This window comes from Lepidochelys kempii, chromosome 11, assembly GCF_965140285.1.
Source record: "Lepidochelys kempii isolate rLepKem1 chromosome 11, rLepKem1.hap1, whole genome shotgun sequence".
Taxonomy (NCBI): Eukaryota; Metazoa; Chordata; order Testudines; family Cheloniidae; genus Lepidochelys; species Lepidochelys kempii.
In genome coordinates, this window is record NC_136390.1 from 14,778,056 (window position 1) to 14,804,937 (window position 26,882).

Genomic DNA, 26,882 nt, shown 5'->3' on the forward strand with positions numbered 1-26,882 from the left:
TACCTTTCTATTTTAGGTTTGCTCTTTTGCATTTGCATACTCTGATAACATTGCTTCTGTTGCATAAGGGATGCAATCTTCTTCGTTTATCATCCGCATCACCTAAATTAAAGAGGTGCTGCCTTGCTGGGAGGCAGACTCCACTGAATGCATCCGATGAAGTGAGCTGTAGCTCACGAAAGCTTATGCTCAAATAAATTGGTTAGTCTCTAAGGTGCCACAAGTCCTCCTTTTCTTTTTGCTGATACAGATTAACACGGCTGCTACTCTGAAACTCGTAATGTGTCACACATCACTTCCCCCTCTAAATCCATTGAACTTTCACCTGTTTTTCAAAGTTGTCCTAAGTTACAAAGATATTTATCATTAGAAGAGTTTGTCCAATCTCAGCCATAGTTTGCTCTTGTTTCTTCAGTAAAATCATAATGCTGGATGTATGATTTTGGTCACCAGTACAAAGTGGTGGTGATTTTAAAAAAACAAACAAAAAAAACCAACCTGGATTGATGCTGACGAAGCAGTTGGGTTTTAGTGGCTACATTGCCTGCTGTTCAGTCTCCTTCTCTGAGGAGCTTCCTACTTTTGTATATGCCCCTCAGCAATTGAAGCACAGCTGCATTGGCATAGTCCCTTCTATGAAATAGCAGCCATACATCATCCCTTTATACTTCTCTCCCTTCTGGTCATCCTAATTTATCCACAGAAGATCAACAGAACACCCCTAATGAGGCTGATCCACAGAACAGGGTTCCTACTTATGCTATCTTAATTTCATTGCCATACATCTGCATAGTACATCCAGTTCAGGATCCTCCATCCCAACAGATTCCATTCCTTTTCCCCTTCCCATTCAGACTGAAGACTAGATTCCTGCCTGAACTGAAATCCCAGCAACTGGGATTCCAGAATGTTGCTTCCAGAAACTTGGAATGTCCTCAGTGGTCATAGACCTTGATGTGATGGCAGCAACCTAGTGGTGGCGATGCACACTTTGTCTCACTTCTGCTTCTTGGTCTGCAGACTTCACAAGCAGGATAGTACTGGAGCACGCATCTCTGTTTTTTGTAGATTGCAGGGAATGCTGGTTTGTGGAAAGAGGCAAATCCAAGTCGTCCGTCCGTTCCCCCCCCCCTCCCCCCGTTTATCCGGAGGCTGGGTATTCCTAATATATAGGTTTGGAAGGAATAGATTTTTATTGGCCAACGTCAGTAAATGTTGACGTCACCTAATACACACAGATTAAAAAAATATTTCCATCAATGATGACAGAAACTTACAAATAGAGTAAGAAAAATGCTGCTTTAGAATTTAATAGTTTGATTTAAGGATATTTATTTTGTGGTTTTTGACATGTGATGTTGACCATTGTGTTCTAACAGTTGTGGAGCTTTAACTTTTTGACTTTCAACATGTACTAACATTATATAATTATTGTTTGACCTCCCATTGTATCCTGCAACTCTGAAAATTTAAATAAAAATATTAAAGCATAAAAATGAACATTGATCACCCCAAAATTCTAAAAAAATAAACAAAAATCAAATTCTGCCAAGCGTTTTTTTGTAGATAAGATTCAGTTGTTAGACCTTGTATTGGTTCTCCACTTTCTAACACTAACTTGAATAAGTTGGAAGACTTTTAACTTCTTATCTAAAAATATTCAAGAAATAGAGGAGGAAGGGGTCTTAGTCAACCATGTTTTATAATTGCTGAAACAATTATAAAAAATATAGTTGGACAAAGGTTTTTTTTTAGTATGAATGGCCTGTATTACCTTTTCCCCCCATCTTTGTTCCTGGATGAATTTTCCTACAGATATCATGGACACCTGTTAAACATTTTAAGGAAGCTTATGATCTTGTTAATTGCTTTAGAAAAGACCCAAATGAAGTGCTGAAGCAGCTCAACTTGAGCATCTTCTCAAAAGGAAAACTTGTCTTGTCTTGTCTTGTTGTTCTTTCCTCTCCTCTTCCCAGCCCCCACCCCCACCAATACTGTTTACCCAGTATAAATACATCAGACCACCTATGGCACCTGTCTTGCACTTGTGTTGACTGCACATCAGCGTTTGCTGACTTTCTTAGCTTTCCCAAGGTTTATGCTACCCAACTGGTGGTCAGATTGCACATGGAAAGTTTAATTCTCTTACTGGGAACATTGAAATTACAGTCTTGGCTCAAACATGGGTGGACTTTGGATTTCAAACTATTCTCTAAGGAAAAAACCCGTATGTTTCCACAGGTAAAGAGCATTGTGAGCTTTACCTTGGCTGTTCCTTTGAAATCCCAGAGGTTTGGTAGGTTTCCTGTTCTAGGACACTGATCGATGAAGTCCCCAGTCTTGATCTGCTTGGACCCCAGGCAGGATATGCAGCACTAACTCTGGGAAAGTGCTGGACACTCTGGATGTTAGGTCACCCAGGGCTAAATATACAGTGAGTAAATATACTTGTTTGTTCTTGGTGACAAAGGAGTAAAAACTCTTTTATAATGTAGAATCTGCGAGCTCTTCTCCACTAGATTATAGATAACTGCCGTGTTTTAATTTTTGGAGTTAAATGATAGTGCATCTTCACTTTATTGACATGAGTTAGGACAGGCCCATGGTATTCCCTTGTAGGGAGAACCACCACCACATCCGCTGAATCCTGGTGGTATAGGTTCCATGCTAGCTCAGAATAAGCCATTAAAAGAGAATATTAGGGATTGCCTACCTCTGGATTGGAGGTGGATGAATTTTGTACCAGCTCCAGCCCCACACAGGACATACACACACACACACAGGCTGCTCCCTGTGTATCACCTTTAATGTTGATTCCACCTTAACATTTTCTAGCATACTGTCTTTTCCAGTTAGCCATGGTAGGATGCAGTTTGTGCATTTGCGCAAACACCCCTCCTTCTCAAAGCTAACACAAATCTGAAATACACAGGCCCTTTCCTTTTCAAAGTGAGCAGGAAATTGTGATCTAGAAATCAATTTGGTGCTGGTATTGTCCCCATGGATTGCATAGTACAACATGCATGTTCAACATGCAGTATGGATTCTTACTAGTAGAACATAAGACCATGCTGATTTATAGTAGTAGTGGGTCCACAATGCAGAATATCTAGCAGAAATCCTGAGGAAAGAAACCACCAGTTTACTTTAGCATTAGAATTTATAATGCTGTATATCTGCGTAGGGAGAACTTAATCACCAAGGGTTTTTTGTTTGATTTAACAAAACCTCAAATCATCGGGTAAGAGCCATTAAGAATTTATTCTGTGCACTTGACCCTCAGCTCCATATTTCTTACCTTTAAAATTGCATAGTTTTTAATCAGAGTAGACCAAGCTGAGCTGCAACGAGAATAAAAAATAGACTTCAGATTGTTCTAAAGTAAGTACTTTTTTGTTTAATATTAAAATAATGCAGCATATATCAGTCATCTCATAATTATTTGAAATATTTCAATTCCATGTATAACATGAGCTAGAAAATCTACCCACTCCTGAGGCACTAATTTAAGTAGTCGCTGATCTGAAGCCCTGGGGCTAATTAGATATCTTTAGTTTTCTGGTGCTCTCATCATTGTCTTGTATTCAAGTGCATTGCAGAAAAATGTGCAATGTAGATATTTTATAAGGACTAGGTATATAGTGCTATTTTCTCCTAGGATTTCCACGCATACCTTTTCCTCTCCTTGTTGCCACCTATGACAATGATTCTGAAAGGCCCCTTTACCTTTACAGGTCTTTTTTTGTTCGTTTTTCTGTTGTCAAGAACTGACCATGTCTGACATAGATAATTCAAAGAGCTCTCCTTTTTTTCACCTGCTCTGTTTTGGACTCTCCCAACACATTGTTAGACTCAAAAGTTTTTGAAAGTCCTTGTCTGAGAGTCAAGGCAGTTATGGTCCTATTGAAGTAATTGCTGCTTTTTGGACACCTAAAGAGCCACAGTATATAGAAATGCCTTCTTCCAAAATTTGAAGCCCCATAATCTCTGAGACGTAGTGAGGCTGATCAATGCTTTAGTCACTCTCGGACTAGACTCGTGCAATATGGTTTTGCCACCCTATCAGTGCTAGCCAGTTGCAATACATACATGATTCGAATACAACTTTGTGAACTAGCTGTGAACTGACATGAGGAGAGAACATTTTGCTGCTCTCAGTAGTTGGTGCATATGTATTAGGAGAGAGGTAGGTCATCCAAAACTCCTCAACTATCTGCTCTATTTATAAACTGTCTCCCATTGTGCTGTCTATCACATTTGATTATAGTCCCCCATTTTGATGTCTTTCCCTGTGTGAGATCGCCTTTCTTGCAATTAGGAACCATCTGGAATGCTCCTGCCAGATTGGGGCTATCCAGATGATTTAGCTTAGGTGTATTTGTGCATCAGCCAGCTTGTTTTTGGTTCAGTTCCAGCAATGATATCTAAATTTGCTGCTACAGACCGTTTAATCAGTGATTTATCTTTAAGAACATGCACCCAGAAACAGTGGTGATGGGAGCCATGCAAAATACTGTGATAAAATAAATTCCCATCTCCCAAGGATTGACTGCCCCCATTTTGCAAAGAAACCAACCTTCTTAAGATAGTCTTTCAACTCCAAGGCCCTACTTTCTGATGGTTGCAAGCTGAGCATCATAGAATATCAGGGTTGGAAGGAATCTCAGGAGGTCATCTAGTCCAACCCCCTGCTCAAAGCAGGACCAATCCCCAGTTTTTGCCCCAGATCCCTAAATGGCCCCCTCACAACCTTGGGTTTATCTCCTGTACTGAGTCCTGTTGAGTCTCATGATTGTCCTTGCTATTGATACCACAGTCAGGGCAGGATCTCATGATTCTCTTGACTGTCGTAAGACAGCTTCCTTGCAGTGAGGCAAGGGGTTTCAGCGGTGCCCTGACTCTGAAGCACAACCAAAACTGTTCCCTTGGTGCATTTTCAAGGTATTGTGTCTCCCAGTTAGCCCCATTCAGCCTCTAAGATGTCTGGTGAAGTCCTGAATTAATCTTTTAATTACTTGGTTCTTTTGGTCATTGGAATTTAGATTTTGTGTAACGCACTCAAACTAGTTGGTGGGAGGTACGTCACCTTGTCCAGCCTACCTTTCTGTTTTCTGGATTTAAATCTGTTTGTAAATAGCTGAATGTATTGAGGGATGCAGGACAGCTGATATAGTGCTGACATCAGCTTCAGCTCCTCTAGAATCTCATCCTAATTTATAATTATATGCATCCAGTTTGCTATCCCTTTCCTTGGGCACACCAGTCAGCATGTTCAGTTAATGGGAGCCTCACTAACCCCTACACCACTTGATCTGTCATCAGCCTTTCAACATTGCTGGTCACAAATTCACTTTTCTGCCATCTGTCAGACTTTGCTGGGATGGATGGAGTCACATTAGGCTGGCTTCACTAATAGCACCCTGTCGCTCAGTCCCCCATTCCTCCTCTCCCATCCTAATGGTCATTGATCATATGTGTGAAACCAATGGCTACACTTGAGAGCTTACAGCAGCTGAGCTGCACACACTCTGTGTACCTGCGCTAAGCCAATTGGAGAGCTCTCCCATCAACTTAATTAATTCACTCCCAATGAGCGGCGGCAGGTATGTTGATGGGAGAGCTTCTACAGTCACTACATCTTAAGTCGACATAAGTTATGTTGTTCGGCATAAATTAGCCACTCCCCTGAGTGACATTATGTATATCCTGACTTAAGCACTGGTATGTCAGCATAAATAATATCGCTCGGGGTGGTGGTGGCTTATTTACACCACTGAGTAACATAACTTATGTCGACTTAAGCTGTAGCGTAGCCATAGCCTGAGAGATTTAATGGATAACACCACCATTGTCATGCTCTCATGCTCATGGTACCAGTCCCCTTCACTTCAAGCACAGATTCTCTTGTCTTCATGCTGTCTCAGTACTGAGTGAAATTGGAGCCTTGATGCAGCCGGTTCAGGCTAAATCCAGACTAGACAGAGATGGTGCTAGCAGAAAACACTTTGAGTAACTGATGGAGGTTATTACTTCACCCTCTGTTGTGAGCATCATCTGTCTGGCAGTCAAGGCAGTTATATTCCTATTGAAGTAGTTGCTGCTTTTGGACACCGAAAGAGCCAAAATGTATAGAAATGTCTTCTTCCAAAATTCGAAGCCCCATAATTTCTGAGACTTAGTGAGGCTGATCAATGCTTTAGTCACTCTCAGACTAGACCCCTGCAATATGCTTAACTGGGGCTGACTGTATGGACCATGTGGCGCTACAGTGGGTCACTCTGCCCCTTAAATGGAATGAACTTAGATGGAGAGAGTACATCATACTGGTACTTCACAGTCCGCACTGACTACCTCTACAGTTCCAGACCCAGCCTGAGATACTGCTCTTGATTCCCAAATCCCTTTGCTTGGACCCATCTCAGTGACCGCCTTTCCTTCTACGGCCGTCCATGGCAGCTGTGCTTAACAAGGCCACTGCATCTGCCCTTTCCCCCTTTTTTCCAGTGTGAAATTTTTGGGTATCATGGGCAGAGCGCTCTCAGTGGAAAGTCCTAGAGTGCAGAACACCTTGCCACAAGAGATCAGGAAGACCCACAAGTCTTCGTATGGTCTTTGTGAGCTTGGAAAGTGTCAGCAGAGATGTGGTTGCGGGTGGGTGATGTTGGAAGAAGGGGAGGCTTTGAAGAGCTATGGGGCCCTTTGCAGTAGAACTTGTACTTATTTTGTATGTGTAGATGCTATGACTATAGTGTGTATTTCTAACTCATACTATGTGAAGAGAACTCAGGTGAAAAAGGGTTTCGTGTGGGTGTAGTGAAAGAAAAGTTTCATGGGCCATGGATGCTTTTTGTACTGATCTTGTGTAATGTGCTGAGGTTGCTGTGGTAAATTCTTGAGAATCAAATAGGAGAACGTTGATTTTTAGCATTCTTACCAGTATGGAAGGTAGCTCTAGACTAAGCACAATGGCTGCTCTTTGAACCTCAGTATCTGCTTTGTTTAAACCAGAGGATAAAGTTTAAAACACATAGTACTATTATGGTTCTGTCTACCCATTTGTCCATTACGTCTCTCCCTTATGTAATATACTGTTGTTTTGAGATTAGACCCTGACTGTGTTTTTATTGTGTATATTTTTCCTGTGAGGTATAGCTGTAAAGTGATTTCTGAGCTATAACCTCTCATCTTGAGATCTAAATACTGATAGTGTTTCAGCACTTTTGGCACTAAAACAAGAACATCTGGCTGCATTAACTAATACCCAAATAATTTTTGCAGTCTCTTAACGTTAAAGCAGGAGACATAGTGGTATGGTGGTGGCAGGGGAATTAGAATACAGTTGCATTGGGAGATGGCTAATTTACATTTTTACTTCAGCTTTCATTTATTTATTTGTATGTATACATATGTAAGCCAGTTAAAAATCTTTTAAAAGGACAATATTCTACTTCTGCTGCATTTGGACAACTGTCATGAATTTAAAGGGCTTCTATGGCACTTGCTCTGATACCCAGTAGCTTTCATAAAAAAAAGGTGTTTCCTGCTGGAAAGCTGCTAAAACTCATCAGAACACTTAAAAACGAGAGGGGAAAAGAGGAGGGTCTGATGTATTTTCATCATACTTAGTGAGCAAAGCTAGAGAGCAGATTCTGGGAACACCGGTGTTCTTTGTCAGTGTATCTGTAAAAGCGTAACTGTTTTGACAGCGTGTCTGGAGAAAAGTGTAGACCAGGGGTGGCCAACCTGTGGCTCCGGAGCCGCATGCAGCTCTTCAGAAGTTAATATGCGGCTCCTTGTATAGGAACTGACTCTGGGGCTGGCCAAACAGGTGCCAATTTTCCAGTGTGCAGAGGGGTGCTCGCTGCTCTAACCCTGGCTCTGTCACAGGCCCTGCCGCCATTCCACCCCTTCCTGCCCACTCCCCTCAGCCTGCTGTGCTCTCGCTCCTCTTCTCCCCACCCACCCCCGCCTCCTGCATGCCATAAAACAGCTGATCGGGAAGTGTGGGGAGGTGCTGATCAGCGGGGTTGCCAGTGGGTGGGAGGTGCTGGGAGCGGGGGGGAGGGGGAGTTGGTGGGGGGCTGCTGATATATTACTGTGGCTCTATGGCAATGTACATTGGTAAATTCTGGCTCCTTCTTAGGCTCAGGTTGGCCATCCCTGGTGTAGAATGTCATAACGAGCAGCTCAGATGCCCCCATTCTATACTGACAGATGATTTTTGTTTGTTTTTTTGTTTAATAGGTCTGGAGTTTTGTTCTCTTAATTTGATGTAATGCAGAAGCTGTTAGGTGTTAAAGGAAGAAACCACACCAAATTTAAAAACATACTTTTGATCTTAGCAGATTCAGAAATGCTTTACAAGTTGAAAGAATGGATATATGTGCTCTGCACAGGGCTCCTTACTGAAATGCAGCCACCTCTGGTGTGAAAAGCAGTAGTTCTTGAACAGAGCACAAGTGATAAAAAACAACCATTTAGGAAAGCATGTCATGAAGAGTGCTGTATCCAATTGATACTGCATAGGGAAGGCAAAGCAGAGCTGCCAGAAATGAAATTTGGCCATGGCCCTGGGATACCTTTCCTGTATTAATAAAGAAACATGGATTCTTTAGTGATTGCAAATGTTCTAGGGCGTTGGTTTTATGTTTGATCTGACAGATTTGGAAAGTATGGATATTACTTCTAGAGCTTGTAAATATGCTGGCAAGACTGTGACTAGTGTATTAGGATAAAGGACTCGATCATAGCACTAGATTGTGTTTAAAAAAAGGATTTTTGTTACCTCACCTAATTCTGAAAGATATTTTTCAGAGGGTTTGATTTGTGTGTGTGTGTGTGTGTGTCAGTTTCTTATAAACAGTACCATTGTAGTAAAGGACTGGAATTAAGCCAGTTTGTCTTGCAAAGTGCTTCTCCAGGCTTCTCCATTTTGGAAACTAAATGCAATTCATAACATCAGGTTAGATTTGGGTGCATTTGAAACCAAGGTTAGTTTGTAGCAGCTGAAGTGCGTACAGCCTACTCCTGGAGGAGGTAACATTTTATAATGGAAATTCTCAAGACTCTGCAAGCTTCCATTTGCACCTCTGCTGTTCCTGTTGGTTCCTGTGAAAAATCTCCACATTTCAGAAACCAAGGTTAGGTGAGATCAGCGTGCACTGCATTTCCTTGCATAGAGGCAACTCTGAAAAGACACACTTTTCCAGACAACCAGAACAGTTAAACTGAGCTCTTTGTGGCAGGCTGATTTTTTTTTTCCTCCCTTATGTTCAAAATGTCACGGTCTGCTCCTGCATCTCTAGAAGATTTAAGAAAGGAGGGAATGTTGCTTAGTTAGGGCATTAGCAAACTAAACCAGTTTTGGTCATAGTGCCTTCAAACTGTTGTAACAGCACAAGTATGCAGTTTTGCAATTGCAAAATTATCCTGAATGTATATTACTTAATTTACATAACACATCTTAAAATACCATGCATACATTACTGCTTATGTCCTTCCAGTTCATAAATTGTAAACCGTTTGGTGCAAGGGATATGGGACTTCTATACAGTAATCCACCAAAATGTGGCCCTATGATTCTGTATATCAAAGAACTTTAAAGGGGTTGATAGCAGTAAAATACAGCTTCTGTCATTGTCTTTCACTTACTGGGACAAACTTTTCTCTGTTGTACAGGAGTAAATTTGGAGTAGGTCAATTGGCTTTGAGTTATGCTGGATTTACACTGGTGTAACTGAGTCAGAATCTGTTGTCGTCTCCCCCCCCCGGTGTTCTCTTATACCACAAGCCACTTTACACTCTGGGTGAGGAATGGGAACTCCCTGTTTTCTTCTTGTTTGTTCTTTGGGCTTTTTTTCCAATGTGTTTCTTTAGAACTCAGCATACAGAACACAGTCTGGTTTTCATAGTGCATCTGCTCTTATCCCAGTAGTTGTGGTATGAGGTCAAGTGACTTGTCTGAGGCTGCACAATGAACTACTGGCTCAACCCAAGTCTGCCTATGTAGTTGAATCCCAGATCCTCTTCATTCCTTGCGTATTGCTGTAACAACTAAACAGTGGTTCCCTCGTTTCTCCCTCCCACATACTTTCTCTCCTAGGCAGTATGGTCATTCCAGGATTAATCATTTTACCATGCTTCAGCTGACCTGAAAGAGTTGTTTTAAGCACTAGCAGTCTTCAAGGGACACTATCAAATAGTTTGATCCCAAAACTAGACTTGGTTGAAAACTCTCTCCAGAGGGTAATAGCATCTAGTTTCTAACCTACCCATTTTTCTGCCAAGAAACTTTAAGTGCTGATAACAGCTGTGTTTATATATGATACTGTTGTTCTTTGCTGGGGCAAAGCCCTCGGCAAGATGGACACTTGGATCGAATTAGTTAACAAACTCTAATCCCGTTACTCTGCTGCCTCCATTGATGACAGACGATGTAAACAGTTGGTTTTGCTTAAGGCAAAAAGGTGAGGGACATTTAGCATTGGGCATAGGGAGAAGGGCAGAAAAGCAGCAGGCATAGAGATGTTGCGTCAAATTCAGATTGACGCAAATGAGTGTTGCTCTGTCAGTGGAAGTCAGTGAAGTGGCACCTACTTACACAACACTTGAATTAGGCTGGTTTTCAAGATTCTATGGCCCCAGTCCTGCAAACTTTAAGAACATGAGTGCCGTTTGCAGGACTGGGACTAAAAGTAGAACGAATAATGGAAAAAACAGAAATGAAGTTACAGCTTTAAAAATGTAGTAAAAATGCCTGTGCTAATTTGACACACAAGTAGAAATTTGAGGTTATGGTTCCTGTGTTAACTGGATCCGTTACTTGCAATATTTTGTAGTGCTGTGTGCACTGTTAAATTTTATACCTCAATGTATATGAAATTCATTGTTGCAAGACCCATTTTTTAATCTTTTATAATGTAATGAGCTCTGCACCTTTATACTTGATTAAAAATGTAGTGAAAAATCACCTACATCTCTTTTCAAACACACAACTTTTTGGTTTTTCTACACTTCTTTTTTGTAACATCAAAGGCATTTGATTCAGACGTCTGGGCCAAATTCTTTTTAGTTGTACTGTTGGCATTCCATGGATGTTAGAGAGTTTGCACTAGTGAAACTGAGAAGACAATTTAAGTATTAAGTACATGTCAAGTATGGAAGTCTTTTAACATAAGCCATTTGGGAATATTCCATGCACAGAAACAATGCCTGGTACGCTTCTCAATATCTGAAAAATGCCATTTTATTATACTGAACTCAGAGGTCGAAGTGGAATTTTACCAAATTGGTCAAAAAACTCTCTTCAGCTAAGAGCAGTCATTGAAAAACTAATCCCAACGGTAAGTTTTTCAACAAGTTATCAGTGCCTGAAAGTAGGAGCTTTATAGTAGAAGCTGCTTCCTCAACTAAAACTAGTATTGCTACTATGGAATTATAACCCTTTAAAAATGTACTTTATAGCTCCTGAGTTGCTTGCCTCACACATCAGCATGTTCCTTACTGCATAAATTACCAACCTGTGTCTTCTTCACAATGCTCCTTCTGTAGAATGTCTTATAAAGGTGGCCTATGAAATGATTTCTTTTAAAATTGGACTTGCCTTTTTTGCTCCATTTCGATATATAGATGCTTGAAAGGTGGTTTTTACCCACTCCCCTCTTTAAAAAAAACAAATTAAAAAAAATCAGTTTTTTAACCTTGGAAATATCCGCTCTTGTCCTCCGTTTTTTAAGGAGTGTGTTAAATCTTTAACAGAAACTTCCTTTCTGCAAACTGTCAGTTAGTGATTAAATAGGTGTTAACAAACAGCATTGCTACTGGGTAGCCTGGGTCCAGCCTAGAATAGGAGAAGTGTTCCCTGTAAAGAGTTGCAGAAAGGGTGGCAAGGGGGCGGTGGAAGGGAGGTTGCAGAGGAAGGGACAGTTTCCTGCAGTGGTCCCTGGAGAAAGGAGACTTCAGGTGAGAAGGCTGTAAGTTGTGGCTGGATAGAAAGCCCCATGTTGGACGTTTGTTTTCCTTTTGTGAGTTTATTGGTCGTTTTGGACAGTAAGCAAAGCCTGGAGGCAAGTGCCAAAGACTGATTTTGACATGATTGATCATTTTCAAGGCTGGTGAGGATTGTTGGCAGCTTACACACATCTTAAGCAGACTGGTTTAAAAACCTTTTCCCTCTGTCAGTTGTTGGTTTTCATCATCCTGCTGCTTAAGATACTTAATTGGTTCTCCAGTTATCATAGACTGAGTCTACAGTATTGCCTTGTTTATACTGGAAATCGTCCTGCTTCCAGCCATTAGTGGCCAAGTATGTAGCTCCTCTTGGCATAGACAAGGAGAGCCACAAAAGCGAAGCTTACAGTAGTAATTTCCACCAGAGCGAATTGTAGCTTTCCTGGTCTATGCTAATCTATTTAGGTAGTTGGAATGGAGGTACATTCCCAGTGTAGACAAGACTAAAGAAAACTGGGACCTGTAATTTTTCATTTGTGCAACTTCACAGAGGTTGCAGGTTTATCACTCTTTTTTGTTTTTTCCCCCTGCTCAAAGTAGCATTAAACAGCACAGCAGTAAAAAAAAAAACAAACAAAAAAAACTGCTCTGTCTTCACTACAGCCTCCACTGTTGCTGCCATCAGTGTTGCTTTATAGAGACAAAGCCATGGAATCTTGCTGGCCAGACGACTTGAATTTCTAATGCAGAAAATGAGCAGAATAACTTTTCTTGCAGGGAAGAAACCCTCCCAAAACTTCATTCTACATAATTAAGTAGTGGGGAAAAGTCACCTTTGCAGGTCATCCTTACATTGCTTTGCACTGGAATTTGTAGGAAGAGATCATCCTCTCTAAAAGAGGCTCAAATAAATGTGAAAAAATTATTCTGTCATCTGGATTAATTATTAAAACTGTGGACTAAAGACCTACCTGCTGTACTCAAGGGGAATATGAAATGAAATTTATGGTTATGGCCAGGACTGAAGGCTGGCAAAGGGAATATTAAGAATTCGTAATAGTGACTGCAACTAGAGCAGCTACTGATGAAAGATGAATGTCCTGTGAATTGAGATTCTCAGTAAGTAGTTTTATGTTCATCTACACAATTATCTGATGTTAAGACTAACATTTATGGTGTATTTGTGCATGCTGTAATTGCTATTATGAATTCCATTCCTTAGCATAGGTCTAGACAGAGAGACATTTGATCGTAGACAGCTTTCAAAGTTAGCAGGCAAAGGCATAATCAGATCCATCAGCTGGAAGGAGAAGCTAGACCAATTCAGACTAGAAATAAGGTGTGGATAAAAGAGTAATTGGCAACTTACTAAGAGACTTGGTTGATTCTTGTTCACTTGATTTCAGAATTTCTAAAGATACGTTTTACTTTATCAAGAAGTTATGGGCTTGATTCAAGAGTTGCTGGGTGAAAATCTTGGTCTGTGTTACACAGGAGGTCAGACTAGAAGATCACTATTGTCTCTTCTGGCTTTTTAAAATCTTTGAAGCTATCATCCCACATGATAAAATACCATGTCCGTTAGGTTTCCTGATATTAGTTAAGTGTGAAAAATACTAGTCTTGCTTTTCCCTGTGTTTTTAACATTTTGTTGCATTACCAGCCCCAAGCATACACACAAACATGAATCAAGCCCCCTTCCCCCCCCCCCCCCCCCAAAAAAAAACCAACCCCATGAGAGGCTTAAAATTTGTGAATTTTTTAAAAAATGGGGCAGGGTATTACCTTTCTGGTCTTGGAGCCTTTAATTAAGGTTCATGTTTTCAAGCTTCTCTGTAACCATGAGGGCTAGAAATGTGCATTTTTCAGAGAGAGAGAGAGTGAGCTGACTCTCACTTAGTCAACTGACTCTGGTACTGGGGCTTCAAGAAAAACACCAAACATTACAAACCTGGCAGTAAAATCAGAAGAGTTGACAACACAGCTCTTGATCTTTTTTTCAAGTATTTTCAGTGCCAGTAGTACTTGTGGATCTTAATTTTTAATGTTTTATAGAGATTTAGCCATTATAAATCACTTTTAAAAAACTATTTTTAAAAAACATTTGTTCTTTTGTTACTTCCCTGAAGTACTTTTAGGTCTTGGTTATACAAAAAAGTTGTACTGCTTCATTATACGAATATAGTTTAAGCGGTATAGCCCTCTGCCCCATAGTCAGAGGTGAAAGTAAGCTGGTACGGCATATTGGCAAGAGCCGGTGCGCCGTACTGTACCGGCTTCCCCAGGATGCAGTTTAAAGGGCATGGGGCTCCCAGCAGCGGCTGGAGCCCTAGGCCATTTAAATTGCCACCAGAGCCCCACTGCTGGAACCCCGGGTAGCGGAGGTGGCTGGGGCCCCCAGGACTCCAACGGCGATTTAAAGGGCTCGGGGCACCGCTGCAGTGGTGGCAGCCAGGAGCCCCTGGCCTTTTAAATCACTGCCGGAGCCCCGCCACCGCTACCCCAGGGTTCCGGCAGCAGGGCTCAGGCAGCGATTTAAAGGACCCAGGGTGGTAGCGGCGGCCAGAGCCCAGGCCCTTTAAATAGCCCCCAAGCCCTGGGGCTCCCAGCTGCCTCTGCAGCTAGTAGCTCCGGCAGTGATTTAAAGGGCCTGGGGCTCCCAGCTGCCACTACTGCAGCCAAGCCTGGGGTCCTTTAAGTCGAGATTTAAAGGCCCTGTCCCTTCCGGTTGTGGCCACGCCCTCTGCTCAGGATTCTGGAGTACTGGTAAGTTCTTTAAGTTACTTTCACCCCTGCCCATAGTGTAGTATATTTGTGCTTATACCGGTATAGCTGTTCCCACACGGGAAGGAGAATAAGCTGTTCCTGTATAAGGCACCTTCGTATTGGCACAACTACATTCACGCTGGGAGTTGTACAGGTATAACTATATTGTTTAAAAAAATCACCCCACCCAATAGTTACACTGCTACAAAACTTTATAGATGTGGCCTTAGTGTACTGCATGGTACAGTAGAACCTCAGTTACGAACACCTTGGGAATGGAGGTTGTTCGTAACTCTGAACAAAATGTTATGGTTCTTTCAAAATATTACAACTGAACATTGACTTAATACAGCTTTGAAACTCTAGCATGCAGAAGAAAAATGCTGCTTTTAACCATATTAATTTATATGAAACAAGCAAAGAAATGGTTACCTCATTAAATCTTTTTTTAAGTTTTCCCTTTATTCGTTTAGTAGTTTGTGTAGCACAGTACTGTATTTGCTTTTATTTGTCGCTGCTGCTGCTGATTTGCGTACTTCAGGTTCCAAATGAGGTGTGTGGTTGACTGGTCAGTTCATTACTCTGGTGTTTATAACTCTGAGATTCTACTGTATTTACAGCAGTTCTCTCCAACTAGCATTTAATTGTATCGAACTTTCTTTAACTGAGCTACAATATGGCATTGATTAATTTTGGTTGATAGAATGCTGGGAATTTTTTTTCCTGTGTGCTTTTTTCCTTAAAATATAATAGAATCTGTTTTCCTCTCCTGTGTGACTGGTTAAAGGAGCAGTAATTAAGTAGATAGTAATTACATTTAATTATCCAATTAAGACATAATTCCCATTCTGAAGCTGTCTGTTTAATTAGAGGTTTTTTCATTTAAACCGGCATCTGTTTTGTTGGTTTTGGCCATCTTTTCAAATGTGCTTAAAATGGCAAATTGAATAAATTATGCCTTTTGTGAAATACTCATGTGTGACATTAGAAAAAAGGAGAAAGAAAAGAGTTGCTCTCGGAAGCCTTTTAGGTCAGGGTGTACAAACCTAATTGCAGAAACAGAATTCAAAGCCACGTGGCGTGGATAGAGGAGGTGGGCTGTTGAATGTGGGATTGCTCATCCATTTAGAAAATAAAACCATTTATTTTGGAGAAGTTCTTGACAATCTCTGAATTTGTTTACTGTCCTGCAGGAGGTTTATAAACCTCAGAGAAAATATAAACGTCAGGATGGAGCAGAAGAGCTGCTAGATGAGGAGTCTAAGGTTCATGCCACACTTTTGGAATATGGCAGGTAAGTGGGTCCCATTAGTGTTAACTGTTCACTTATCCTGATGCGGTTCAAATGCTTTATATTGTATAAACCTAGCCACCTAGGTTTTGTTTGAAACCCTTTTATTTTCATGCAGACTGCTAAGGTTTAAAGAGATGTTTGGTTTCACGTTTTAAGTTTACTTAAACTATAAACACTTTGGGGCAAGGATTATCTTGTTGACATGTACAGTGCACAGTGCCTAGCACAGTGGAGATTCAGTCCCTGAGTGAGGACTATTAGCAGCATCATCACCATATAAATAATGATTGTTTATTGTATGTGGTTGATCTCTGCACGTAAAAAGAATGGTGTAGATTCCTGGTGCTTCTAACTGGGTTGAGACTTTCAGCCGTGAACTTTAACCAAAGTTGGCTTTCAAGAAGTGATTTCTGGAAGTCTGAAAGAAAGGGGATTGAAGTGTTTTATTTTGAAATGGTGATGTGGTTAATACCTCAGGATACTGAATTGTGGCTATAGCACTGATGCCGCGTGCGCTATGCAAGCGATCTTCCAGATGAAGAGAGACAAATATAAATGAAAATAAATATTTGCTAACATCTGTTGCCTTTTGAAATCTTTACAGTTTCTTATGAGAGAAATGGGGGGAAACCTGTTCAGTATTTGGGAAGAAGGAATTGGAGTTACTAAGAAACTTTATCTGTTTCCAATTTCTATTTCTAATATTTTCTTTTTCTTAGCTTAGTAATACTTAAGCCTCCCTTAATAGATGACTTTTCCACTATTTGATCTGTTTTGAAGTTCTTCAGCTAGTATTGAGTTCTATATCTTTTTTCCTTCCTTTTTTTGTATCTCTTTTTCATCCCTCCTTCCCTACCTTAGGTTTACTGACCCTTTACTGTGAGTATTTTCCTTTTGACTTTTATTTTAAGGCAGCAACGGTGCCCTGAGTTGGAGCATGCTTTATAACATTTCCTCTCATTCTCTGTGTATTTGGCTATAGCAGCATGGACTAACGAACATTTTCTTTCCTGATCGTTGACAATAAGAGTGGAATAAAATCTGCAGTATGTTCTGAACAGAACTATTGAGGAATATTTGGAATGCAACTATGAATGAGAAAAGACTCTCCTTTCACTCAGCACACGTGCCTGCACTTTTGAATTCTATACATAAGCTAACCAAAGAACATTATTTTTTCAATGGATTTCAGTACAGATACTTTAAATATTAGCAGGTTGGCGCAGAAAAATAAGTGTAAGTAGTTCTAATGATCTCTGGATCTGTTCAGAACACTACTCTAGCATCACAATCTCTAGCGACTCAAGAAATAAGATGCCTGTTGTGTATATAGTAGCTAATAATTCTGTAATGAATCTAACATTTACAAAAACTGTATGCCATAATCTTCAAGTGACACAGCTGCACGTTTAGCTGACCTAAAATAAGTAAATGTTCCTTAGCTACCATGTTGAGAAATCTTGCAATATGCTTTGAAACAACGAGTCAATGGGAGTTTGTCCAAAGGCTGCAGCATTTTGCACATTACTAATTGAAATATTCCCATGAATCTACCATTTTTAAAAATACCTTCTTGAATGAATAAAATTGCTGGCTTCTCCCTGAAGTTTTTGTTCATTTGGAAAACTTTGTCCTCAAATGTCTTTTAAAAGGGCAATTTTTTGTTTAGTTTTTGGTGGAATTAATTAGAATTAGTTTTTAATTACTTGTGACTTGTAGCCTCTTCATAATGAATTCTGTTTTTATTTTTATAAAGAAAAATTTAATTTTACAGTTGGGAATGGCTCCATTGCATTCCATTAAACATCTATCTCTGCTGTACTCAATTTATTGTTGGAAAATATTCTTTGCAATGATCTAAGCTAGAAATTTTTTTTAATGAAATACTAGATTCTGCTGCAGTTGGTGGCACTCTGCTGGGAATGATTTTGACTTGTGTGCTAGTGGATTCCTCTCCTTCCCCCTCCCCCCGCACCCACCCCCGTTTTTAGGACTGCCCATTTAAATCCTGAGTCAGTTTCTGGTTTAGATCAGAAGATTGGATCCCAGCAGGCTAGAATAAAATCTCAGGAACATAAAATTCTTGGTAGATTCTTTTTAAAGGAAGGTTTTGGTGCTCTTCCAGGCCCACTACATTTAAGAATCTGAATGGGCAGCTTGAAAGGTGGAGTAAACCAAGGAAGTTTTCATCTTGTGGATCATCAGGAATGATTTTGGCCTAAATGTTGCAGAACATTTGGAGGCACAATCAGGATACACCCGAGGAAAGAGGAACCTAACTGGTGGAAAGAACAGATAAAGCTGCAGCACAGGGAGGTTTAAACTAGGACTTTAGAGGAAAGGGCAAGTACAGAGAGAGCAAATAAAAATAGGGATGGACAGACATTGAAGGATAAAAAGGTCTTGTAGTGGAAATGAGGTTTTTGTTGGATTCAGTCATGAATTCATGACCACTCATGAAACAACATGCGCTTAAAATACAAGGTTTGTTAAAGAGCTCATGTACAAATTCAAGGAGCTTCAGTAGGAAATTAAAGGAGACTGGAGGCATGTAGTTTGCAGGGTAGTGGGTATGACTGGAAATTTGTTAGATTGATCGTTTGAGCTGATATTAACCCCCTTCGTTGTTATGGTATGTGTAGTATGCTGTTAGGAACTGACGAAATTTAGGCTGATTTTATAAAAAAGCGAAAGGAACTTGGAGAAAACTAGGAATATGGCAGAATTGTAATGGATTAAGTATGGATATTTTGCCTAGCATATTATAACAGGAATATGTTATGGGACTCATGAATGTAGAGAACCATATCTGATATGGTACAATAAGCAAAAATGTGAACATATGTGATATGTACAGAATTATGATTACAGAGAAGATCTGAAGCTCTAGCGTAAACTGTGTTGGATTTGATCGGAGAAGAAAAAGTTTGTGTGATCATAGGTCTGCATTGAACCTGGCAGCCAAAAGTGGTGATACTCAGAGAGAGGAGAAAAATTAAATATATAGCAAAAGTTGTTGGGGAAAATGGGAAGCAGAAATCACAGTTTAATAGAATAAGGATGACTACAAAAGCTTACATGCTAGCAAAGGGGCAAACATTAAAGTTTAGACTGGCATTAGTAGGTATAATGTAGGATGATGTAAATTAAAATAAAATAAGTAGCTGTACTTAAGGAATGAGGCATATTCCACAAACGTATAAGTGGCAACCTTAAATGTTTTAACTACCATAATAGTATTGGAACGGACCATTGATCCCATTCCAACAAATACATATCAGAGATAGTAATTGAATCATGGCATCTCTACACAATACCTTAATTTGGGTGTAAATTCTAATTCACATCAGCATGTTGTACACGAAGTTGCCCGTGTGGACCCTGCTGCTGTACACTAAAAGTTCCTTAGTACATGTGAATATAATCCTGTTTGAAACAGGATTACATCTATCGTAGACTAGCCCTAATGTCTACACTACATGCCGGATCGGCGGGCAGCGATCGATCTAGCGGGGATCGATTTATCACGTCGAGTCTAGACATGATAAATCGACCCCCAAGCGCTTTCCCGTCAGCTCCTCGAGAGGTGCAGGCAGAGTCGATGGGGGAGCGGCAGCAGTCAACTCACCATGGTGAAGACACCATGGTAAGTTGATCAAAGTATGTCGACTTCAGCTACGCTATTCACTTAGCTGAAGTTACGTAATTTAGATCGCTATCCTTTCCCCCTCCCCCCCCCGTAGACCAGGTATAAGACTCCATCACTGCAGACATAGTAATTATAAAGCCCATTTAGCCTTCAACTCTGTTCCTTCCACATGCCTGGAGAAACACATGGGCATTACTATATATAGTTATGGCGTGTGACATAATATGGCTATAGACACTGAATATCTGCTGCCATATTCTCACTTGTCTTTTCTTCTGCTAGTCTTTCGTGTTTAAAGCTCATAGGTTGTCCAAAACCCTAATCCGAAGTCTAATGAAATCTTTCCTTTGAGTTCTGTGGGCTTTGGCTCAGGGCTTATATCACTACCTCTTATTTACATATCACAAATTAATTTTGGGGCAAAGGTTCTAATATATCAGTTTGTAGTACAGTACATACTATAAGGCATGGTATAAGCACAAGTATTATACCAGTGTAACTGTACCTGTTACAAGTGCGATTTATTTATTTATTTATTTTTGCTGAAATAGTTATACTGACATAACCCCTGATATGGATGCAGTTATGTAGGTGCCTTTTATAGCTAATTCCACTTTCCATATGGGAATAGCCATGCCAGTATAAAGCACCTTTAAACTGATATAACTCTGTCCAGACGAGGAGGATTGTACTGCTTTAACTCTACCAGCATAGTTAAAGTGGTATAACTTTCTAGTGTAAATAAGCTGCTTAAGGCTGGGAGTTGCCTTGACATAATCAAAGGCTGAATTTGACCCTGAAAGTGGGCAGTTAGTGGGAAACAATCCTGATGTCACTGATTGCCTTTATTTAAACTTTTACTACGTTTATTCATAAGATGTCGGAAACTCCTTCTACAGCAAATACCACTTTAAAGAGTCTTTTATCTCCAAATAAGTTTTCCAGGAATGTCAAGCTTGTCTTTTCATGCTTGTGTGTGTATTTTTTTGTTTTGTTTGTGGGCATTTCTAATGATGAGGTTGAGTTTGGTTACTCATTTCTGACCTAATAACGCTTGGTTGCTTGTGAAAAGTTGTGCATAATAACAAAATATACTCTGTTTAAAAATGTGGGTTAGCAGGGTATAAGCTTTTCTCTGAGGAAAAAAATAAACCAAAAGCCCATTTGTGTGTATATATTAGCGCTGTGAGGATTTAAGGCCTTGATACGGTAAAAAAAAATTGCAGTTCAGAGAAGCCTTTAAGCTTTAAGAGTCCCATTGACTTTAGTGGAACTTAAGCGGAACTTAAGCACATGTGTAAGTGCTTTCCTGAATCAGGCATATATAATTAACTGCTAAGTTTTACTTTCCTCCACCAACGCTTAAGCCTTCCTTAGGTAAGAGCATGTTGCTCTCCAGACATTAGCACTATAGAATGTTGATTGCAGCTCTATGGAATTACAGTATAGAAAGATTGGTGGGGAATTGAAAATATGCTGTAAAGTCTATGTTATTGGGGCATTCATTAACTAATCCAAAGCTGGCTTTTTTTGTTGTGTTACAGAATTCACCTCTTAGTGCATTTCTTATGTATTTATGAAATTGAGAATGTTGGTTGTTCTAGCAACACACATCTTTGACTTCTTTCATGTGTATTTTAGGAGGTATGGATTGAGCAGACAATCAGGCAAAATGGAGAAGGTAAGGGGTAATATTGATTACTGATATAAAATTAAGAAACAGTGTGGTCAAGGGGGAAGGAATCCTATTAAATAAATTTTTAGGGCTGTCGATTTAATCGCAGTTCACTGACATGACTAATTAAAAAAAAAAGTAATCGTGATTAAAAAAATTAATTGCGATTAATCACAGATTTAATTGCATTGTTAAACAATGAAATACCAATTGAAATTTATTTAATATTTTTGGACTTTTTCTACATTTTCAAATATATTGATTTCAGTTACAACACAGAATACAAAGTGTAGTGCTCACTTTATTAGTATTTTTATTACAAATATTTGCACTATAAAAATGATAAATGAAATAGTATTTTTCAGTTCACCTCATACAAGTACTGTAGTGTGATATCTTTATTGTGAAAGTGCAATTTACAAAATGTAGATATTTTGTAACATAACTGCACTCAAAAACAAAAAAAATGCAAAACTTTAGAGCCTACAAGTCTACTCAGTCTTACTTATTGTTCAGCCAATCGCTAAGACAAACAAGTTTGTTTACATTTATGGAAGATAATGCTGCCCGCTTCTTATTTACAGTGTCACCTGAAAGTGAGAAAAGGCACATGCATGGGACTTTTGTAGCCTGCCTTGCAAGGTATTTACATGCCAGATATGCTAAACATTCGTATGCCCCTTTACGTTTTGGTCACCATTCCAAGGACATGCTTCCATACTGATGACACAATTTTTTTAAAGAATGTGTTAATTAAATTTGTGATTGAACTCCTTGGGGGAGAATTGTATGTCTCCAGCTCTGTGTGTTACCTGCATTCTGCCATATATTTCATGTTATAGGAGTCTCGGATGATGACCCACCACGTGTTGTTCATTTTAAGAACACTTTCACTGCAGATTTGGCAAAATGCAAAGAAGGTACCAATGTGAGATTTCTAAAGATAGCTACAGCACTCCACCCAAGGTTTAAGAATCTGAAGTGCCTTCCAAAATCTGAGAGGGACAAGGCGTGGTGCATGCTTTCAGAAGTCTTTAAAAGAGCAACACTCCAATGAGGAAACTACAAAACCTGAACCACCAAAAAGAAAATCAATCTTCTGCTGGTGGTATCTGACTCAGATGATGAAAATGAACATGCGTCTGTCTGTACTGTTCGGATCATTATCAAGCAGAACCCATCATCAGCATGGATGCATGTCCTCTGGAATGGTGGTTGAAGCATGAAGGAACAAATGAATCTTTAGTGCATCTGGCACGTAAATATCCTGTTACACCGGTTACAACAGTGCCACGCGAGCCCCTGGTCTCACTTTCAGGAGAGGTAAACAAGAAGCGGTCAGCATTATCTCCTGCAAATGTAAACAAACTTGTTTGAGAGATTGTCTGGACAAGAAATAGGACTGAGTGGACTTGTAGGCTCTGAAGTTTTACGTTGATTTATTTTTCAATTCAGTTATTTTTTGTACATAATTCTCCATTTGTAAGTTCAATTTTCACGACAAAGAGATTGCACTACAGTACTTGTATTAGGTGAATTGAAAAAACACTTTCTTTTGGTTTTTACAGTGAAAATATTTGTAATAAAATATAAAGTGAGTGCTGTACACTTTGTATTCTGTGTTGTAATTGAAATCAATATATTTGAAAATACAGAAAACATCCAAAAATGTTAAAATATATGGTATTTTATTGTTTAACAGTGCAATTAATCTCAGTTACTTTTTAAAATAGTTTGACAGCCCTAAAAATTGTATTATTTCACGACACCCATCAAAATAGAACATGCCGTAGCACAATATTACTTTGTTTCAATAACAAGGTATTATTGAGATAGATAATGCATCAAATTGTGAGCATATCCTGTTGCAGGTTGGTAGGAAAGCACAATACGGTTAGCGGTAGGGTATATGAAGAACCAGCAGTACACCAACATTTAACTTATAAATTCAATATTCAGGTAATATAAAAGAAGATATTTCTAACTGTTTGGCTGCGGGTACAAAATAAACCAGTCTGCAGCTATGACTGAGGTACAGCCATAAAATATGACCATGTCCCTTCACAAAGTCCTATTGGCTTTGTTAGCCAATATGTCAGACTGTCGCCATTTGTCACCTGAGTTAAGCCACTACAAGAGAGGGGACTTAACTGTTTGAGCAGAGTGATGATGTGGTGTCAAGAAATACAGTATAAATCTCTGGGGAATGCTACTTACTATAACAGAATTAATTCTTCTGAAAGTGGACAGTCCCCCACATAGTTTTATATCTTTGTATTTAAAATCAGTTTTCAGGTGCACAGATTTTAAACCACTACTTTGATCTAGATTTAAACTTTATTTATATTAAAATACACTTGTAAAAATGCTGCTTTCTTATATTGGATGTGCTATACCATACACAGAGATGGAGAGACTAAATAGCCATCAGTCTTACGCAGGCTGGGCTCCCATTTATCTCAGTGGGTTGCACCTGCTTGGGCAGGGCCTGAACTTGGACACTAGATAGTATATAACATTATACTTCAGTTATTTAAATATAACACCTGAATTACAGTTTCCTCCTTGTTTTACTTTCATAACCCTTTGACTGCTGGTATTATCTTATGTAGCTATGTGGTATATTTATTTTCCTTAAATAGGCTGAAGACAAGAAAATGATACTACCTACAGGACTTGCAGCAGCAGGAAAGGCTGATGCCTATGATGAAGATGACCTTCAAGCTGCTGAAGAGGTGTGCTATACGTTTATGTATACACACACACACATGGACACAGAGAGAGGGCTTAGATATTAATAGCTCGGGGACAGTGTAAAAAGCACAGCATGTTCTGTTCCCTCTCTACAAAGAGGAAAATTTCAATAGCTTAGCTGAGCAGTGAGTTCCTTTCAGATAGGGAAATATGGGATAATAAACAGATGCACAAAAAATAAATGTTCACTTAGGATTTTCCATGTAAAAACCTGGCCAACATTTTGTTTTACAACCACAGAACCATTCATACTTAAGACCTGATCCTGTTAGTGCTTTTTTGGGAAAGGAGTAGCTCAGTGGCCTCATCTCTCATTGACAATGATGGGAGCTGAGTGTTGTAGGTGCCACATGAGCTGAGTCCTTACTGTAATCAAAGAACTTCCTGGTTGGAATAATTTTAGCAACTGCCTCACTAACTTTCATAATAGTTTATTCTTCTGTAAGGAGCATTAAAATAGAATGCAAATTGGATTGATTGGCTGATGGGAACTCTCATAGAATAGAAGTATACTAAGTATTTAAAGGCCTCTAATGCTGATTGTTTTGCTCACATGTTGTTTCTTATCTTGCAATAATATCTTTTTTCATTAGCTTCGTATTAAAACACTGATGACTGGAATGGCTGCAATGGCAACAGAAGAGGTAAGCAATACTTGAAATTGTAGCTTGCTTTAACATTTATGTACATTGATATATCTTAGCCATCAGAATTCAAACCAGATTTATCAGCAGAGAGAATCCCATTGACTTTATTGGGATTTGGGTTGGGCTTAAAGTGCATTGAGACTTTGCCAGTCAGATAAAAGGACTGTTGTGTAGTTACAGAGATTAAAATAATAGAGTGCTCCAATCCCAGGTGTCTGGTTTTTTTTCTGTATAATGAATCAGTTCAACACGCTTAACAACACTTAAATTATTTGTGCCCCTGAATTTCCCCTCTATATCTGCCATTTACTTTGAAAGCTGTCATTGTTCCTGAAATATGGTTAACTGTTGCAAATCTTCATGAGGTACTGAATTAAAAATGGATCCATTTTTATCCAAATTAAAAATGGATTCAGGGAAAGATGATTGAGCATGAGACAGTACTTTTCATAAGACTTCTGACTTAAAATCCTTCACCCTAAAATAATGATTGTGGCCTTTGCATAATCCTAGTGCTGCTTATTAAGTGATTTCTGCATAAATAATTGCATAAACAAACATACTACAATGCAACTGTCCTTGAAATGGCATTTAAACATAAAACCAGTAGGAGAACACTTCCATCTCTGTGGCCACTCAGTAAAAGATTTAAGGTTGGCAATTTTGCAACAGAAAAGCTTCAAAAACAGACTCCAGGGAGAAACTGCTGAGCTTGAATTAATATGCAAACTGGATACCATTAACTTGGGTTTGAATAGAGACTGGGAGTGGCTGGGTCATTACACATATTGAATCTATTTCCCTATGTTAAGTATCCTCACACCTTCTTGTCAACTATCTAAATGGGCCATCTTGATTATCACTACAAGCGGTTTTTTTTCTCCTGCTGATAATAGCTCATCTTAATTAGCCTCTTACAGTTTGTATGGCAACTTCCACCTCTGTATGTGTTTATATATGTGTGTATATATGTCTTCTTACTATATGTTCCATTCTATGCATCCGATGAAGTGGACTGTAGCCCATGAAAGCTTATGCTCTAATAAATTTGTTAGTCTCTAAGGTGCCACAAGTACTCCTTTTCTTTTTGTGGATACAGACTAACACAGCTGCTGCTCTGAAACCTGTCATTTAAACATATGAAGCCTTTGTGTAACCTAGACTTTTTCACACTTTTACTTTACAGAGATAAGGTAGGGATCTTACGGGGTGTTCCTCTTGCTGGAAAAAATATTGTGAGCATTTCATTGCATTCATCATAGCTAGGATTTGGTAACTTTGATATAACATCTAAATATTGCTTGTTTGCGTTACTGACCTTTCGCTGTAATTCCATAGCGATTCCTGATATAGCAATAAACATAGTAAACAATCTGTGTACTATTTTGAAAATCCTGATACCTTTCACATTTTCTGATGTACCAAATGGACAGATTCATTTGACAAATGATGGACATGACAGACTTATCTTGTGGTCAGATGCCTCCTAAAATTCTTCATCTTAGTAGAGAGATTTGGCTTCCTTGCACATGTGATTTAGGATGAACACTTTTCCACACACCTACATGGCAATAATTTGGCTCAAAAGGTGGTTGTTAAAGCACTTTGACGGTCTGCAACGGTGATTTTAAATTTAGTTGAATTATTGGCACTATGAAGGAAGCCTCAGTAGTTACATTTCTTCATGGAGGGCATGTAAGAAGCTTCATTTGTTTACTGAGTTCTGGGGAAAATGAACTTCATTACATGCTTCATTCTTTTATAAACAGATTTGATTACATTAAAATAGTATTGTATTTATATGGTTTTGGGGGAGGTGCTTTACAAACAACCCTACAATTTATTACTACTGATTGTCCCAAAGCTTCAATAAATGCTTCTTGGTTTAATTGCAGGGCAGGTTAACAGCTAGCACAGTAGGTCAGATTGTTGGACTCCAGTCTGATGAGATCAAGCAGATAGTGTCGGAGTATGCTGAAAAGGTATGTTCTTTTCTGGTTACATTTTATCAAATCATATTTGATCTTAGGCCCTGATAAGGCAATTAGTTTGCAGTGGCTTCTATAAAGCAGCATTTATGACAGTGCTAAGTAATGAAGATGCGATTCAGGAAAATATCCCTATGCAGGAAAGCATTTAACCACGTGC

General features: G+C 39.3%; 1 protein-coding gene across 2 annotated transcripts in view; it reads left to right on the forward strand.

The window, feature by feature from the left end:
• The window catches only part of CCDC93 (CCC complex scaffolding subunit CCDC93), a 103,543-nt gene that overhangs the window by 17,735 nt on the left and 58,926 nt on the right, over positions 1-26,882 (forward strand). Inside the window, exons 7-12 of one of the 2 annotated variants that reach the window (XM_073305251.2) lie at positions 15,909-16,009; positions 16,871-16,888; positions 21,300-21,339; positions 23,976-24,068; positions 24,681-24,731; positions 26,630-26,716. In XM_073305251.2, coding sequence (XP_073161352.1) covers positions 15,909-16,009; positions 16,871-16,888; positions 21,300-21,339; positions 23,976-24,068; positions 24,681-24,731; positions 26,630-26,716 — 390 coding nt within the window. The remainder of the gene's footprint in view (positions 1-15,908; positions 16,010-16,870; positions 16,889-21,299; positions 21,340-23,975; positions 24,069-24,680; positions 24,732-26,629; positions 26,717-26,882) is intronic. The other variant, XM_073305252.2, reaches the window with a different exon arrangement.